This window comes from Rhopalosiphum padi, chromosome 2 (genome assembly GCF_020882245.1).
Source record: "Rhopalosiphum padi isolate XX-2018 chromosome 2, ASM2088224v1, whole genome shotgun sequence".
NCBI lineage: Eukaryota > Metazoa > Arthropoda > Insecta > Hemiptera > Aphididae > Rhopalosiphum > Rhopalosiphum padi.
Genome location: NC_083598.1, coordinates 53,064,629 through 53,082,903, shown reverse-complemented (window position 1 = coordinate 53,082,903; position 18,275 = coordinate 53,064,629). Strand labels below are relative to the sequence as shown.

The 18,275-nt window shown below is 25.2% G+C and overlaps 1 protein-coding gene across 2 annotated transcripts in view; it reads right to left on the bottom strand.

The window, feature by feature from the left end:
* LOC132920352 (regulating synaptic membrane exocytosis protein 1) overlaps window positions 1-18,275 on the bottom strand; it is a 187,858-nt gene that overhangs the window by 37,598 nt on the left and 131,985 nt on the right. The window contains exons 6-9 of one of the 2 annotated variants that reach the window (XM_060982678.1): window positions 15,386-15,655; window positions 10,720-10,906; window positions 2,963-3,148; window positions 515-661 (exon numbers count right to left, since the gene is read on the bottom strand). In XM_060982678.1, coding sequence (XP_060838661.1) covers window positions 515-661; window positions 2,963-3,148; window positions 10,720-10,906; window positions 15,386-15,655 — 790 coding nt within the window. The remainder of the gene's footprint in view (window positions 1-514; window positions 662-2,962; window positions 3,149-10,719; window positions 10,907-15,385; window positions 15,656-18,275) is intronic. The other variant, XM_060982679.1, reaches the window with a different exon arrangement.

The window sequence follows — 18,275 nt, the reverse complement described above, 5'->3', positions numbered from 1 at the left end:
GGTGACTAAACCAAACAATTGTAGGTTTATATTAGGTATATTATAATGTTATATGTACACATCGTATACAAATGGGACATAGGTATTATTAAATTGGTAATGTTATCTTGACACATAATCGTGTATGGTCGTTTGCCATAATATTATAAAGGACTTAAAATCATTACCTTTGCAAATATTATCTTGTCGACATAATTATGTCATTGTTTTGCACAATATCTAAAACGCATAATATTACACACATATCATTGGAAATCCCCACTAGGTGGGGTATAAAATTAGCAATGGTGAAAAGGGTCTGGCGTGTTTTAGACGGATAAAAGTTATGTAGGTTTATTATCAGCCAAATTTGCATAACTCCAATAATCACGTGGTATACAACCCAACACTCCAGTGTACACAATACTCATCATCAGCGACCATTCGAAATACATAATTATAATGTTATAATAACACCAGAAAATATACGCGCGTGGTTCCGGTCGTATGGCGTATAACAATGACATATTTTTACCTTTTTGCTGCACTCCTCCGCCACCACTAACGTCGTCGTCTTGCTGTATCCGGAAACTGGACCTCCGATTTACCGGCGACGAACCTTGCTGCTGGTCCACACGGTTTTGATATACGTCGTACGCTGACGCTCGTCTCGGCAGTTGAGCTGCAAACAAAACGATCGATTGAATCACAATAACCAGTGTAATAATGATGTCTGTACAGCAACATATTACATTATTATTTAAATCTGGATAATTATTTATCACGGTTCGAGGTAAAAATGAACTGATGTTAAATGTTTTAAAAATTAACTGTATCACACTTATAATATGTATATATGACGGTTAGATAATTTTATGTGTGTATAATAAAAGTCTATACAAGTACGTATATTTTTTATTATTTCATTGCAGGGTATTAGTAGATCCATCATGACGTATTTAATCAAGTACTTATAGAATTTTAGAATAAAAAACACACTTATGTTGAATTAAATAAGGGTTTTTATAGTAGCTTAAAATACATATTTATATTATTTTTTTAAATTATTTTCAAAAATAAAACGACGGTTTATCTTAAAACATCGGAAATATCGAAACAAACAATGGGCACTGTGATAATAATGGATATATTTTTTTTTCTTTTTTTTATCTCAGTTTACATCATGTGCACAAAATATAATGATTTATTTTAAGCGTCCTAATTTATTAAATGAAACACTATATTTTATTATCAAGAATTGCGATGATAAATTAACGTGCTTGACGACTCAAAGTTTAATTATTATAATATAGTGCATTGTTAATTACAACTTGTGACTCACTAGCCCATTGAAATGTAAAACTTAAAATCCTTTTCATTCTCAAAATGTTTACGATCGACTTTCATTTATTAATCAGTTGGTGAAAGTACGCCGCATCAAGCACGTTCATCCTAATGTCGAAGTGTAAAAGTTATTCTTTCATTTTAATTTTTTATTTTAATTTCTCATCGAAGTAATGATTAATAATTTTAATGGGACTTGTTTGAAATAATTTATGACTATATTTACTACCGTACAATTGTAAAATGTTTACAAAGGTATATTCGATATTATTATGAAAGACGATGTACCGAATTTACAATTTATTAATTTTTTCTATACAAACCTTTTAAATGTTTATTTACAGTTATTTACATTAGTATAGAATTAAATAAAATAACTATACAAAAATAAATATCACAGATCAATCGACCTAGATTCGAATAAGATAAATCCTTCAACATTAAAATGATTATAACATAATAATATTATAATTCGTTATGATATAGAAATTTTATGTGTAAAATTATAGAATTGTAATTTAGTTTAGTATATCAAAAATTAGGAGTTTAAAACGTATTATTTTATATTTGATTACAATAATTTAAATATTTTATTATCTAAAAACAACAAAATTCATATAAAGTGTGACTTTAGCATTTAAAACTTTTAATATTACATTATATTTCAGATTTCAAACAAAGTATGGAATGCCTTTATATCAATTGTAAATAGAGTTTAGTAGTTAGTTTGAGGAGAAAATATTCAATAAAGTTTTCACAAACGTGAGGAAACACTATAAAGAATTTTTCGATAATATAAAGAAACCCAAACAGATAGGTTTTTAACTGAGGGTAGTTCGAAATCTCTTTTTGTATGTGAATATTTATCATTGTTCTTAAATGTATTATAAATAAATATTAACCTGAAATACAAAAATAACATCCATACTGTATAGTGAACTAACAAATCCCCTTATATTATAGGTCATTTCATTGTATTTCTCGCGTAATTTTATGGTTTATGATTATTTTGTTTGAATATCACTGAGATATATTTCATACGGTACCTACATTTATCAAGAATTATTCAGTTTAAACTTAATTATAAACATTATTTTTACGAAATTGTATTTTAATGCATTTGTTTTTATAGAAATTTTTACTCATATATTATTTTAAAAACTTTTGTTATAAAATTTGTACTATTAAAATGTTTTTACATATACATAAAATATTTATATCCCATTATTATAACATGTAAACAAAATCTTTGTTTTATTTATAAATGTTTATACAATAAAATACAAAAGACAGAAATGGTTTTTTAAGTACATATTTGCAAAAAAAAACCACACGCTGACATAAATTTAACCTCAAATAAAAAAAAAAAAAGTTAAAAGTCAATTCATCATTATGGTACATAACATAACATTTCATAACAATCAACTCCAGCGAAAAATTATGTGATATTGTTATTCTATAATTATTAATCTCGTCCTCACTTGGATTTAACTTTATTGTTTATTGGAATAGGAAATATACAAAAACCGATAAACAAAAATAAAAATAAATAGTTTGTCATTCTATAAGACTGATTTATTCGAAGACTTATCGAAATACTGTGAAGAGCAATCATACAGCCAACCATGGAAATTATTACCTTGTCCCTCAGCAGTCAAAGTCGAAGTGACACCCTGTCCTCCTTGTTGCCCGACGCCAGGCTTTATGTCATCATCATAGCTATGCTGTTTTTGCACCCTGGACTTTCTTCTTACCCTTTGAACAGCACCCCGTGCTCCTCTCCTCCAACGATTTTCTGCGTCGTCAGGATCATCCGTAGAATCATCTATTATATACATGCAGTTTGCAAGTATTAATATTCAACCATCTCAATCAATCATTTATAAAATTATAATGATATAACGTAACCGCAGTGTTCGCCGAATTAATTATTAATTTATTCGTTTGTCATATAATATATTATAACATATTGTATAACATTATATCAATTCAAGTAACATTATAAATATTAGATATAATATTATTTAACATTTATTAAAATTAATGATATAAATTGAATAGGTAATTAATTTTATTAATTTATGTATTTATTAAAATTAAGACAATTACCTATCATATATTGACTCAAAAACTTAGTTAAAATATTGAGCTTTTTATTCGGTGATAAAAATAAATATGAATTCATTATTAAACATAAATAACAATTTCAACACGTATACGAACTACGAATGAGAGTTTTTTTTATATAATTTCATTAAATACAATAATTCAAATAATTTCAAACCCAAAGTTCTAAGTCTGAGTAATAAATAATAATTTTAATTTTTGAACCAAAAGTCCATGTAATTTATATTATTGTGGCATATATTTATGTTTCGGTAAAAGTCTAAATATCAGTAAGACCTAAGTTGCTAAGTTCAATCTCATTCTTCAATGATATTATTTTACGACTACATAATATAATTTGTCCTGAAATTTAAGCATATCAATTTTTTTCATACCATTAATAGGATTTATAAATAGTTAAATATATATATTTGTATATAGTTATTTAATAAGTTATTATTACTATTATAAATACGAAGAATAAATTCAAAATACTAATTTCAATCTAATAATACTCAATTTGAAATATATACGTATATATAATATATATTATATATTTTTCTTATACTTCGTACTTTTACCATAGTATTGTTTCAATTTATCATTAGTACAAGTCCGAATAGCACTAACACCGTAATAGTTGTAGTTGTAGATAAATTAAAGCTTTTACTGCAACGTACATTTACCTATGTATAATATATAATATGATATTTCTGAATAAAAATAAAGCTATTAAAACATTAAGCTATGACAGCTATTGACTTGGAATACTCTTCTTGATTAAAACCTTAACAGACATATTATTCTACCAGATCTAATAAGAAATTAAGAAAGCAGGCAATGCATTTAAAAGCTATGACTAATTATAGTTTTCAACTTCTTGAAAAACTTATGCACCTCATATGTAATAGAATACCCGTCTAATTGAAAGTCCGTGACTTTGTATCAAAATTCTATGTCTAGTTTTGTTTATTTGCAATTTAATAGACGATTATACGAGTTTGTCGGATGAACTCAGAAACTTTGAAATTAGGGTCAAAAACGTTGCCCAAAACATAGGCGAACAAAAATAACGAGCCTGTAAGCGTAACAACTTAGGTTAAGTAACATATTTTTGAAAGACATGCAATAAATCAACCACCACAATATAAAAATTATATTCCTTTTAGAAGGCTACTTGTTGAATAAATAATTATTTATGTTAATTTTTCAATAAAATAATCTCTTAAAATTTGCATCTAATTAACGTCGATGATTGTATTAACAATCGTATAGTCCATGATCTTTCAAGTTCTCGCGTTCTCACAATTAGCATAATATTCAAATTACACTACAAAAATGTATGCTGTAGAATGTAGATGTATACTGGGATTCGTCCACATTAGAATTACTGGAGTTATGATTATATTATTATATTGATGTATAATGTACTTGCATATCATAGGTATGAAAAATCAATAAACATTTTTTAAAACGAACATATTAATACAATAATTATATGATAGGTAAATCAAAAATAAATTGTTCAAGCGTAGCAAAGAGTGTTTTAATAATGACGCCATAGGTAAAATAAAAATTGATTTATTTAGTCGGTAATCACATATCTCATTATTACGCGGTAAAAAGATTAATTAACACACCGTAGCCCGGTCGTTTGTGTTATTATTATTGCTGTTGTATTATACTTTCATCTAACATAATTTCATTATTATGCAGGAATATAGTATGTGAGCCGCGCCCAAATATAAGTTGTGCAGCTACATATTTATGTATAGTATAGGGATACAAAAAATAAAACGCAATAATACAGTAAAAACTTTGACCCAGCACTTATCTTCATTGAAAAAGGTACGTTTATACCTTATTAGGGTTGTAAACAGCTCTCCATTCCTATATATGCACACGCCCGCCAATTATTCGAGTATTTGGTACTCGTTGCTTAACCCGTGAACCTAAAACAACCCTAGACTTTTTGTGAAAAACCACGCTAGGTGTATATATATGATTAGCGATAACATAGGCAGATGTCAAACACAATAGTATTTAAGATTATGACCACAGTTCATCTGTACAGAAACGTTCAAAACTGACTATCTATAATATTATTATTATTCTGTAATACTATACTATAGATAGACATATTATATTATATAATAAAATACGCACTATAATTATCACTATGCAGTTAGACGCAATCATGCATAATAATTAACACGGTAAAATAATTCCTCCCTAGAAAAAGCAATTTGAAAAAAACCAAATTAAATTCTACCCCATAAATGTTCAGATAAAATGTATCTAGGTATGGATTCCAAGTGCTTATTTTATGTATAAGACATTTACGTATTTCATACACGACAAATATTTCAAATTTTAAGAATTAAGATATTAGAGTATTAGAGTGAATTTATCAAAATTATCGACACTCACAGCTCCCTGTACAGTAACTTATCAATCTTCAATAAAACGTTATCCATAAACTTGACATCATACATTTTAATGTAGGATAATCAAAAATTTGGATTCAACAAAAGAAAACAAGTAGGTAACTTCGAAGTCTTAAAAACAAAAAAGAGGTTTAAACAAATCCCATAAAGTGTCCAAGTCCATGTAAACATTTTTGTTTGGTTCTATACAGTCAACTTCACATACCTCCCTAAAAAAATTACTTTAAAATGACTGGAGCGGGATTTACCTATATTTAAACACTATATTAACATGTTGTGTTCTAATATTATGTTGATGGAATCTTATGTATCTTTCGAGTACTATAATGTCTTATTAAAAATTATTATCGGTGACGATGAAACGATTTTTTTTAAATCCGATAAAATTAGAAGTAGATTGCAACGAAAAAGAAAATTAATCAGATGTATTATTTTCATCATAATATATTATAACAAGTTTAAATCGACGATTAGAGTCTGTGTTCTTGAATAATATTAAATTTAATTACAATATGTAATAAAATTAAAACTGGCATTTTTTAAAAGAAAATAATGTATGATAATAATATAATATAATATGAGTTATTATAAATTAGGTTTTCTAAACGCAGTAAACACTGGATAATAAAGAGCTTAAAATTTTCCTTCAAACACGAATTAATATATTGTTTTGTTAAACACCTATAGTTTACATTTACTAGATTTGATTTCAATATTGTACATAATATTTTTTATAATAAGTTATAATTCTATTGAATAAAAAAACTTTTTTTTGTGCATTTCCGGGACATTTTATTTGACCTAGTTGAACAGAATTCTAAATAACTGTAATCAATATTCTAGTTTAACCGAGCAAACTAATGTCATGTATTAAACACGAATATAAGAAAGACTGGTAAACTCATAACAGTTACGTTTAATAAAAAAAAACTTTTTTCAGTTCTAGAGTTATTGGCCTGCAGATACAAATGTAAATATATATATATATAAATATGGTAATTTAAATAAAGGTTATATAGAAAAAAAAGTTAGTTAATATACTGTAGTTTTCAAAAACAAACACATAAATTAAAATATTAGTAGAGAAAAAGTTAATAAGAATTATAACGCTAAGACTGTTGTTTAAATAATATCATCTTCAAATATCAAATTTAAATACATGACAAAAAGTATAAGGAATACTATTGGAATATTTGAGAAAATTTGATAGAGGTTTATATATTTTTTTAAACTATTTTACGGATTTTTATACTTCGTAAATACGTTTTAATATATGAAAATCAATTGTTTTTAATTTTAAATTAGGTTGGTACATAAACATTAAAAAAAAATTATATACTAAAAAAATTACATTAAAAAAGGGAGCTTTCATTTAAAAAAACAAAAGTTTGTGTTGAAGCAATACATTTCTTAATTAGTATAATTTCATAAATATTAAAATTATATGGTTTTCAATTGTATTGAAAAAAAAAAATCAAAAACCAGAATTTGAATAAATGTATCATTACATTTTAAAAATGAAAGATAACATGATTGGTGAAGCATTTAATATATTATTATAATAATCACTTTTTGAGATTCTCAAATAACATAATCACACCTATTAAAACTGTCGTTATATCATACCTTAACATGTTATTCATACTTTCAGTATTTATTTTATTCATTAAAATTAAGCATAGTTTATAAAGGGTCTAAATTATTTTTTTTTTTAAAAATTATTAAATTATTAATTATAATTGATATATAAATCAATTATAAACAAACTAATGTAAATTATTAGTTATGTTTAATTTTAATATTTACAAATTATATATATATATATATATATATATTTGTTTTGTATACAACCAAAAATATTTATGAAACATATACCTATACAAATTTATTTTAGATTTTAAAAGAATATTGATGTTCTAAGATGTCTAAAAAAAGTTTATTGCTTATATATAAACTCCCTATGATGTATCAATATTTTTTTTTATCAAAATCGAATATATGTAACTATATTATATAATATTATACCTATAATATTATAGTTTGTATTAAGTCCCTCAAATCTAAGGTATAAAGATACACTTTTTCTAGAGTTCATTTATTTTATTTTTATAAAATATAAATTACAGTGAATTCTGTAAAAAAATTTCAGAATTCTATCATAAATTACTGTTATTATTAAACACTAGATTTCAAATTCTCCAAATAATAAAAATAAACAGTAACACAATGTTGTAAGTTTTCATCCACTATATAGGCGACAGGCGTGAATATTATTCACGATATATTATGAAAGACGGACAATCAATGTGACACTTTCACTTTCTGCCGTAACTCTATCGGCGCTAACGACAAATGGTCTCCCCTATTCTATTATCCAAATATTTACAATGGTTAGGTTGCAGCGCTAAATTTTTAGACATCAGTCATCGATCACCGTAGTGAGACTTAAAACCATCAAGAATTCACCTTTCAATCTTTGTTGAAGATCTGTACAAGTTCCCCTGATTGTAAAGTAAAACCGTAACACATTATTTCTTTTATCTAATCTGATACTACAATAACCTTGAACAATGAAATTTAAAAATGTAAATAAATCTTTAATAGAAAAAAAACATTTTAATAAATGAAAATGTATTTATGTTTGATTTAAAAAATTAAATTAAAGACACTTAATGCATAGAAATAAAATATTATTTTATTGTTGGTAAATACTAATCATAGCTCATATAGTTTCAGATAACATACTAGCTAAAATTGAAATTCAATATCTTCTAAAAATATACTGTCAATTTATGTATTTTGTTTTTTTTTTTTTTTTATAGAAATTTGCAAAACGATAGCGATACAACTATTGTATACATGTAATATTATATTTTAGAGTATATACAAACAAATTAGATAATGCATTTTTTTTCTTGAATTTTTGATATTGGTGAAACGTAAACAACTACCTATGTTTTGTGTTATTCAATATTAAAATTGTTAATAATGTAAAAAAACATAGTAATTTTCAGATATTTATGATGCATTTTTAGACTCTGAGTGAAACGATGAATATATTGATTTTCAACAATACGAGTATATGTTTTTTTCTGTCATCGCATGCGATAGAGTAAAAATACTTCAATTTTTAACTTTTATAATTTTAGTATGTTATTAGCCTTTATAATATTATTATTTGAGCATCTTTATACTACTATAATACTATAATATAAATCATTTTTTATTTAATGGCGAATGTTTCTGTGAATTTATTTAAATAAAAAAAATAAATAGGCAATGCATAATTATTATTTATTATCAATATAATTATTTAAATATTTAATTAATTAAAAATTAAATCAAAACGTGTGGCATTATTTGTTGTTTAAAATAAAATTAACATTTTTTTAACTACCTAACTAACTAATGTATTAATATAATTGTAAATATAACCAAAGAAAAAATGCATTATTTATAAATTCATTATTATTAATTAATTTAAATTAATCTTATAATTTTGGTTTTATTTTAATAATTATTAACAGACAACTTAATATCAAAAAAATCAAATAATCAAAATAGAATAGAATATCTATAGATAATTTTATGAAAATAATATTAAATATTTAAATAGAAATTTTGTTTTATATAGGAACTACGTATATTACTTAGCAACCTTATTCAGTCTACCGTATTCGACGTTTGTTCATTCTTGAGAATGCTTCAGTGATCTGAAACTTTCATACCCTCGACAAGAATTCAGCACAAAATTTATTCAGTGCCGTTTTACTAGTCTATTAATCCTAATATAGCTCATAGAACTTCTAATATAATATGTACCTATAACTTTTATAATGTAAATTCAATAGATTGTTTAAGTTCCTACTTACTAAGATATATCATTTATTATTTTATAAATTGTATTTAACTTATTGAAAATATAATATAAGTTTAACTTATTTAAAGACCTATTTTTTAACATATAATTAATATTAATAAAATATATTTTTTTATTTATTTAACATATAATTATTAATATAATTGTATACAAACTCTTGATCGTATATCATACTTCATACCTTATTATATAATTAACTAGTTCATATTTATGAATTGTATCGATGACCTATTATCTATTACTTAACTATATTTACATTTTTCTTCAAAAAATGAAATAATTCAAATGTTTTTTTTTATATTTAAATAAGTGTCTAAAAGTTTAATTAAAATTACAGTATATTGTCATACTAGGTATGCGATTTACTGCCAATTTTTTGTTAGTCACATATTATATTATTTTTTATTCAGAAACCATGTTGAAATTATTAATAAGTTTGAACTCCATTTTTAAAGTTGTAAATTTATCATTGATAATATGTTAACCAGTTAACCTAACAAAATTAAATACGTCAAATTTACTATTTTATAGAAAAATTTTTGTTGACTGTTATCCGTATTAATTAAAATTTAATTACTCAGAATCTAATTGGTTGATCATCAATTTAAATATTATATCAAATTTTCAAAAACTACATTTGGTTCACATTTAAAACGAAAAAAAAATGTGTATTGTCAACACAGTCCTTGTGGTATACTCGTATACATACGAGTTTGAAAATAAGATCTACAAAATATATATTTAAAAATCCCGAAAAATCATAGTTTAAAAAAATGAATAATAAAAGGATAAAGTGGGGGGGAGATGAATTTACTTGATGATTCACTCTGTATACTGAATAAGTGTTTTTAATTTTTGTTTAATGAAAAACACTAAAATAAAACTGTAATATTTTAATAAATTATCGCACTTAAACTTTTAATAAATCTGATGACGTCCTATGTATCTAAATGTATATTTTACCGGCAGGTATGGATATTTTTGATTCTCGGCGAGTGTCGAACCGAAATACTGTGGGCTGTGTTTGATTTGTACTTTGGCCAACTACTGCGCCGGCGGATCCTCGTTTCTGTCTGAGTCCTGTATCTCTGTTCCACAGTTTGTCATCAGTGATGCGACTCCTATCGCCTACTTTCAGTGCAGCTGCAGCCTGAAAGTATTGATATAAATACACTACATAAAAACAGTTTGATAATTTTCTTATACATAGTTCATTCTATATTATACTTTCCACGATTATTTTAGATTTAAGTAAAATTATTGTTGTTTATTTTGTAGATTCCACAAAAAAATATATCTTTCAACAGATAAATCTTATAAAGTTAGAAAATGTCTAAAAACAAAATTATATCAAAAGAAAACGCAATATAGATCAACAGATATACAATTATCAAACATTATTATATAATATTTTTAAACTCTAAATGATATAAAAATAATGTGATGATGTAATGCTAATAAGTATTACTTTATAAAGAAGTTAGGAAAAATAAATAAAGACTATTAACATTAATAATAAATGCCAAACTATTTTTAAATTCTAAAATAGTACAAACAAAAATTATGCTAAAAGATACTGTAATTTTTCTTGAAGTACATACGTGGCAATATAATATATGTATAAGTACATAATACAATATAAAGATCATATACGATTGGATAAAATTTGTTTACGTGTAATAATATTATATAAGTACATATCATATAATTTTGTATTATTGGTGATATTAGATATTATTTTTTTTAAACTGATTTTTGTTAAAAATAAAAAAATATTTTAAATAATAAATTCTCAGATGAACTATTTTTTCTAAACTATATTGTGTCCATAACACAATGACTGGATAATTAATGTGTCCACTGAAGGTTTTATACATGTACATTATGGGCATACTTTTATTGACCACAGAAATAAAAGGTAAATAATTAATGTGAAACCAGCTTAATGTCCAGTGTCTACCCTATTTAGGTAGATACTTTTATGAATATTAAAGAACTTTTATAATACCATGATATGCAATTATGATAGGTATATAAAGAACTTATTTGAAAATAATTTTAATATTAATAATGAGTTACAGAACCGTAAAAGTGTCTGTTGTCTTGGAATAATCTTACGAACTTCAACTTTAATGAAACAAGTATTTAATTGTTAAAGAGATTAATGTAATACATTTACATTTTACATAAAAATTGACAAAGAAAACTTAATAAATTATGCTTATACCTATTTTATTTAAAGTTTTTATCTCATACATCTCATAATAAATTCCTAATTTCATTATTATTATTATAATTTTATACAGAATTTAATTTTTAGTGTTTGTTTTATATTTTGTTCTTATATGTAAACCATGTAATGTATAATTAAGCATTATATTGAACAGTAAGAACTTTTAGTATAACAGAAATAACAGATTTTATTTTGGAATCAATTTAAGTGATTAAAAATATTATATTCTTGTAATAAATAATAATATTTGCGTGAATAACAGTTGAAGGACAATAATTGTAGAAATAACTTAATTGTTCAGTTGTAAAATGCATCCAAATTACGATTAGAATAAATATGTGTATATTTTAATTTTTTAAATGGTAAGTACATGAAATTGAAGTAGTACCACTGTTTTTTCTATTTAAATTTAATTTACGCATTTTAACACATGACACATACACATGAATCTATTGTAGCATTATTAACATATTTAAATCAACATTAAATTAATTAAACATTTTAAACTTACTTATATCTTATATTTCTAATTTTTGGAATTGAAAATATAAAAATGAAATAGCAAAATAATACAAATTTACTTTTATAATAGCCAACACTAATTTTAAATATAATGTGTTATCTTTTATAAAATAGCAATATTGTATATTAGAGGCATTTTAGAATGAGTTTTGTGTGCATCAACGTATTCCACTACTTAAGATACGTTTTTTATTTATTTAAAAACTAAAAGAGTTTTTGTTTTATGTGTAATTTCTGACTTTTTTCTTTCAAACGTACCGACAGTTAAAGTGAAAGGTTATTAGTAAAATTTCAAAAATAATTAATCTCTTATAATTATTGATTTTTCTTTAATATTATAGTAGATTAAATAAAGTTCCACTTTTTCTCTTCAATTTCATAATATCCATTATTTCTTTAAATCAATAATTAATTATATTATAAAGATATAAGATTATACTTTCACGATTCACAGATTTTTTAATTGGAACTGTTTTTTTTATTTTTATTTTCGTTCATTATTTAAGGATTTGATAACTATTGTACATGGCTGATATTTGTCGGTATTACGATATCTATTGCAATCATATGATGTAAACCAGAAATAAGTGTGATAGGTTGAAATAATATTTTTTCAATATAGGTTTTAATAAATAGTAAAAAACAAAATAAAAATATTAATTTATGAGATAAAAATATATTTAAAATAGTTAATTCTAAGTATTACCATGTAAAAATCAATTATTCGTATAAATAAAAATAATTTTAAATAAAAATAATACTGTGTGGCCAGTCGTTAGAATAGAAATATTATGTAAGCTGTAACTACATAAACAGTTTTCTTATTTAATTTATATTTATATTATAATAAGGCAGTTTGTATTATTAAATAAATAAAGCTAGAACACGTCATCATATTCATCATAAAGAGAAATGGTTGAAAAAAAATCGATTCAATTATCAAATTTTCAAACTTACTTAAATTTATAGTCGAGTAAACCATAACGAAAATACGACCAAATTATATCCAATGATTTAGGTATAGCAACCTGTATCTTCACAATTATTTTAACGAACGTCTGGTTAGGTTAGGCAAATATATATAGGACCCTTTTAAATTTAATCTAGTGAAATGTAAAGGAATTTATTCTAAATTTAATTTTTTCTACGGATTGCAAATATACAGGATACTAAAAATTTATTTTCGATAAAAAAATATTAATTAATTTTATAGTGGTTAAACATCGTTAATATCATAAACCAAGAAGATATTTTATTATTGTTGTAATATTATATTATACATTATTATAGTTTAACGTAATATTTTGTTTCTACTATAAATTATTATACCTAAAATTGAAGTTCGATGAAACGAAATATAATTAATAATATTACTATGTTCATTATATAATGGTTTAAAATGTTGAGTATTGAACGCATGTAAAAAAAAAATAAAAATTTTTAAATTGACAAAATGCACACATTTGAAATATTTAATATAATATAAATGAGAACATGATTTATTTTTAAAAGTTTTTTTTATATAAAAAAGGTCCCTTTTTGGTTTTACATTGCAGCTGCTGTAAATGTATTTACATAAATGGTAAAAGGAAAAACTCGGACTGCTTGAGTTTTAACATCCCATACGGAACATTTTTTTTTTAAACATCCCTTTTATATTTTTATTAAAAATTAATTTAATAAAATAATTTAGCAAATATAGTGGATTCGCATACAAGATGATAAAACAAAAACAAATTAAATGAAATAATGCTATTACCTTATCTCCGAATTGCACATTATTAAATTTTAATTGTGAGGTGGCTGAATGCGTTTTCTTTTTAAGATTTGTTATCGAAGTTTTTGAATATAATTTAAAAAAAATGTATACTCTGATTAAAAAATTAAAATACGGTTTAGTTCTAAAAGATCTTTTTGTTTATCGTTACTTCAACTGTACAGTGTTATATAAATAATACTATGTTAGCATAATATTGTATGTAAACATATATTGTAATATATAACAAAAATAATACAATACATGGCATACAGACCACATATGAGTATATACTGCAAGTCAATTTATTAAATATATTATATTAGGTTTATAAATATGGTGCTATGACGTTATATCAATGTATTTTGGATAAAATAGCTACCTCAATTTACGGCCAAATCGGCATTGGTATCTCACTTTGTGAACTAATTCGATGTAGATGGGCAATCGCCTATAAGGTGTATTAGTACTTGGTATATTTTCAAATGTGGTTCAATCTACTTTTTAAACTTTTCCAATATCACTAAGAAAAACCGCTGAAACCTTTGTTAAAATCTATAAAGTAGATACTGAGTCTATAAGCTACAAACATAAGGACATTATCTTGTGTTGTATATTTGAATAACAAAGAATGAATTAAATGTTATTTTCTTTTATTTAATAAAAACCTCTAGTAATGAATAGCATTAGCTTGTCTATAAGTAATTTTTTTTAATTTTCTATTACCATTGGTAACCTTATATAAATAACCATTAACTTATTTAATTTTTGTGGGCCTAAACTAAATTTATGTTTGAGATATTCTATAGTTACTTAAAAGAGTTGAAAAGATAAATTAAAAACCCCTTTAGAGTCTTGAACAATTTATTGATATAACATTTATCGATATTGGTTTATATTGTTTAAAATAGTATTTTTTAAGATTAGTCATTAGTAAATACTCACTCAACAATTGATATTTATTTTTATTCATTGTCAAAAATGTTCAATGTGAAGATTTAATTTTTAATTTATTATTTTTAAATGATTGAATTCCGAAAACTCCTACACAGAAATATCTCAAAAATAAAATGTTTTATATTGAATATCACTGTCTTAAGGCTAAACGGAGCTTTTACCTTTTCCATGTCCTTCAGTGTTGCTGGCGACACATCCGAGTGTCGTCGGAGCTCGGGGGACCGCGGCGGTGCAAGTCCTGAGCCCAGTGATCCGTTCCCAGACCCGGCGTTCCCGGAATTGCGTCCAATTTTCACGTCTGAATGCCGCCGTTGTAGCGTGTCTGCTATGGGCACATCCAACAGGCTGTCAGTCGAATTTTGTGTCAACACCGGTTGCAATATCGACGTACTTTGTTGTTTACGCCGGCAAATACTGCAGCACCAAGTGTTCTGCACAAAATACATAAAACAAAAAAACAATAAGTAAACCAATGGTCAAATAACAGCAGAAATTATAATAATGTATGTCAATCACAAAATTTACATAGTATTTCAAAGAATGTTTCTACAACAAATGTCACCACAAAGATAAACAAAATCGGTTAAGTTATTCAAAATAGAAAAATTCCAAATTACATACACTTTCAATACAGTCCCATATTATAGTTTTGTCATTATTTCTCGATTCGTGTTGGTAGTTGCTGGTATACATGAAAATATCTAATGATATTTGCTAATATCTGCTCTTTGACTACTACTAGATGTCAATATCTGCATTTGCGTACCAATAACAGAAGATATCTGTCAAGTCACAGTTGTTAATTATAATACGTTAAAATGATGGGTCACGTAATTGTTTCGAGTTTGGCACCGATTGCTTTCAAGCTATAATGCAATTGATTAAATTAATCGAGTGATCAATATATAAACAAATATATAATTTCCCGTGCAGCATATTTTACTGGAAATACCATGAAATGTGTTTTATTTTCAAATATAATATATAAGTAGTAGTTTTAAAAATGAAAAACATAAAAATTCATTAGATAGAAAAAAAAAAGACAGCTGGGTATAGAATTTTCATATTTCGTTATATTTGTCATCGTAAAATTGTAATACTGACAAGTCTTTGAAGCAGTGGTGCTGTTTTGCAACTATGAATGGAAAACCAATGTGACGAAAAATAATGCAAAAATAACATTATGTTATCAGCTGAATTACACTGTACGAACAGAAAAACCTCGGAATACCGAAGTATTATTGCATGTTATGTTAAAATAATACTATCCGTGCATAATGTGTTTCGGATCCCGAGTGACAAGACTTTTTTTGCTGTCAGATTCCATGACGAATATTTGCCAAGAATCCAGATAGAAATTATACCCCCCCCCCCCCAATACATGCCATCACAGCCGGTGGTGATAATAATATGACGTATACGTAGTTACAATAATTTTTGTTTTCTACGCGTCAATTCATCGGTATATTGACTGTGATAACTATGTATACTGTTATTCTATATGTTAAAATATATTTCGTGTCTCGTTTTCTGTTTTCTGTATTGGATAAGTTATTATTATCGATATTAATTTATTGTCTGACAAATAATTATTTGCAGATAACCATATGAATTGCAAAGTATAATAATAATTTTTGATGCGTCACAAAATGTAATATCATATTATCACCACACAAATAACATCGTTATTTGTTATTTTATAATATTATTATGTGAATTCCTATTTAATTCTAGCATTATAATATATGCTCGTAATTCACGGTATTAATTTGAGTATTGGTCGGTATTTGGTATACTATCTAGGACCGTTGGAAACCGGACCACAAACCTGTAAAATAGGAGTTATTACCGCCATTATATTATATAATATAGCCCATTAATGGTTGATAACTTCACTTCGATAATCTCGTTCTAAAACCAATTATGCGCATTCGCGGGTGTTGATGCAGGGCACGTCGGCGTCGCGTCCACGATGGAGATCGATGAGTTATTTGCAGGAAAATCTGATACCAGTGGGACCATTTATAGTGTAGAAGTGGTGGTGAAACCACTAAATAGTTATACGTTTATATATAATACGATATAATACCTATTATGCGCGTAAATGTGTGTAAAATAAAAACAAAAAACTGTGAACCTTCGTCATTAAAGGCTGCCCGCCTGTCCACTGTCTAGGTGAACAGTGGGAAACTTCCTCGTTTCAAACCTAAAAGCTGCCAATTAACGTGCAATGGTATTTAGGAACTGATTTTTTTATTTTACTGACACAAAAGTATGAAGTGTACTCATCAGCATAGACTTTAAAATAAATGTGATGTGAATATATGATACATTTTAGTATATTATTACAATAGGCATTACGTAACATGTTCAACGTATTATTATATTTCCATGCTTTAAAAAAAATCAATTGTCATGAAAATATGCGTAATTAAAAAGGTCACATAATTACACCGTGTCTAATTTGATGTTAACATCTTTTATGCAGCAACACAATGGTATAAATAAAAGTTCGATCATATAAAATAGCTATGAAACGATTAAAATACAAATACTATTATTTAAAGGGGATTTCTTAACCATTGCTCTAAAAACAAAATTCAATGCTCTATATATAAACAAATTAAAGGTAATTTATGTTATGGGTAATGTCTAATGTCCAATAAATGTCAACATTTTCCAGGTACAGTGGATATTACATTAATACCCGTGTACAACATTACTGTAAGAAAGTTCATGTTAAGCTTGATTGTTTTGTTCACCTAAAGATAATGTCAATAGTTAAATGGGTACCTACATAAAAAAAAAATAAATATAATTTTGATTTAAACTTAATATTACCATAATTATAATAACCAGTAGACAGAAATAATTGACACTTTAAAAATGGTAAATACATTTAAAAAATATTCTAATTATTTAACAAAATTATAAAGTAAATAATATTATATTGATTATTTTTTTTCAGAACAATACTACTTTACATGTATTATTGCAAACTGTCATTACATTTGAAACTATCGCGACACCTTAAATTTCATATCACGTAAT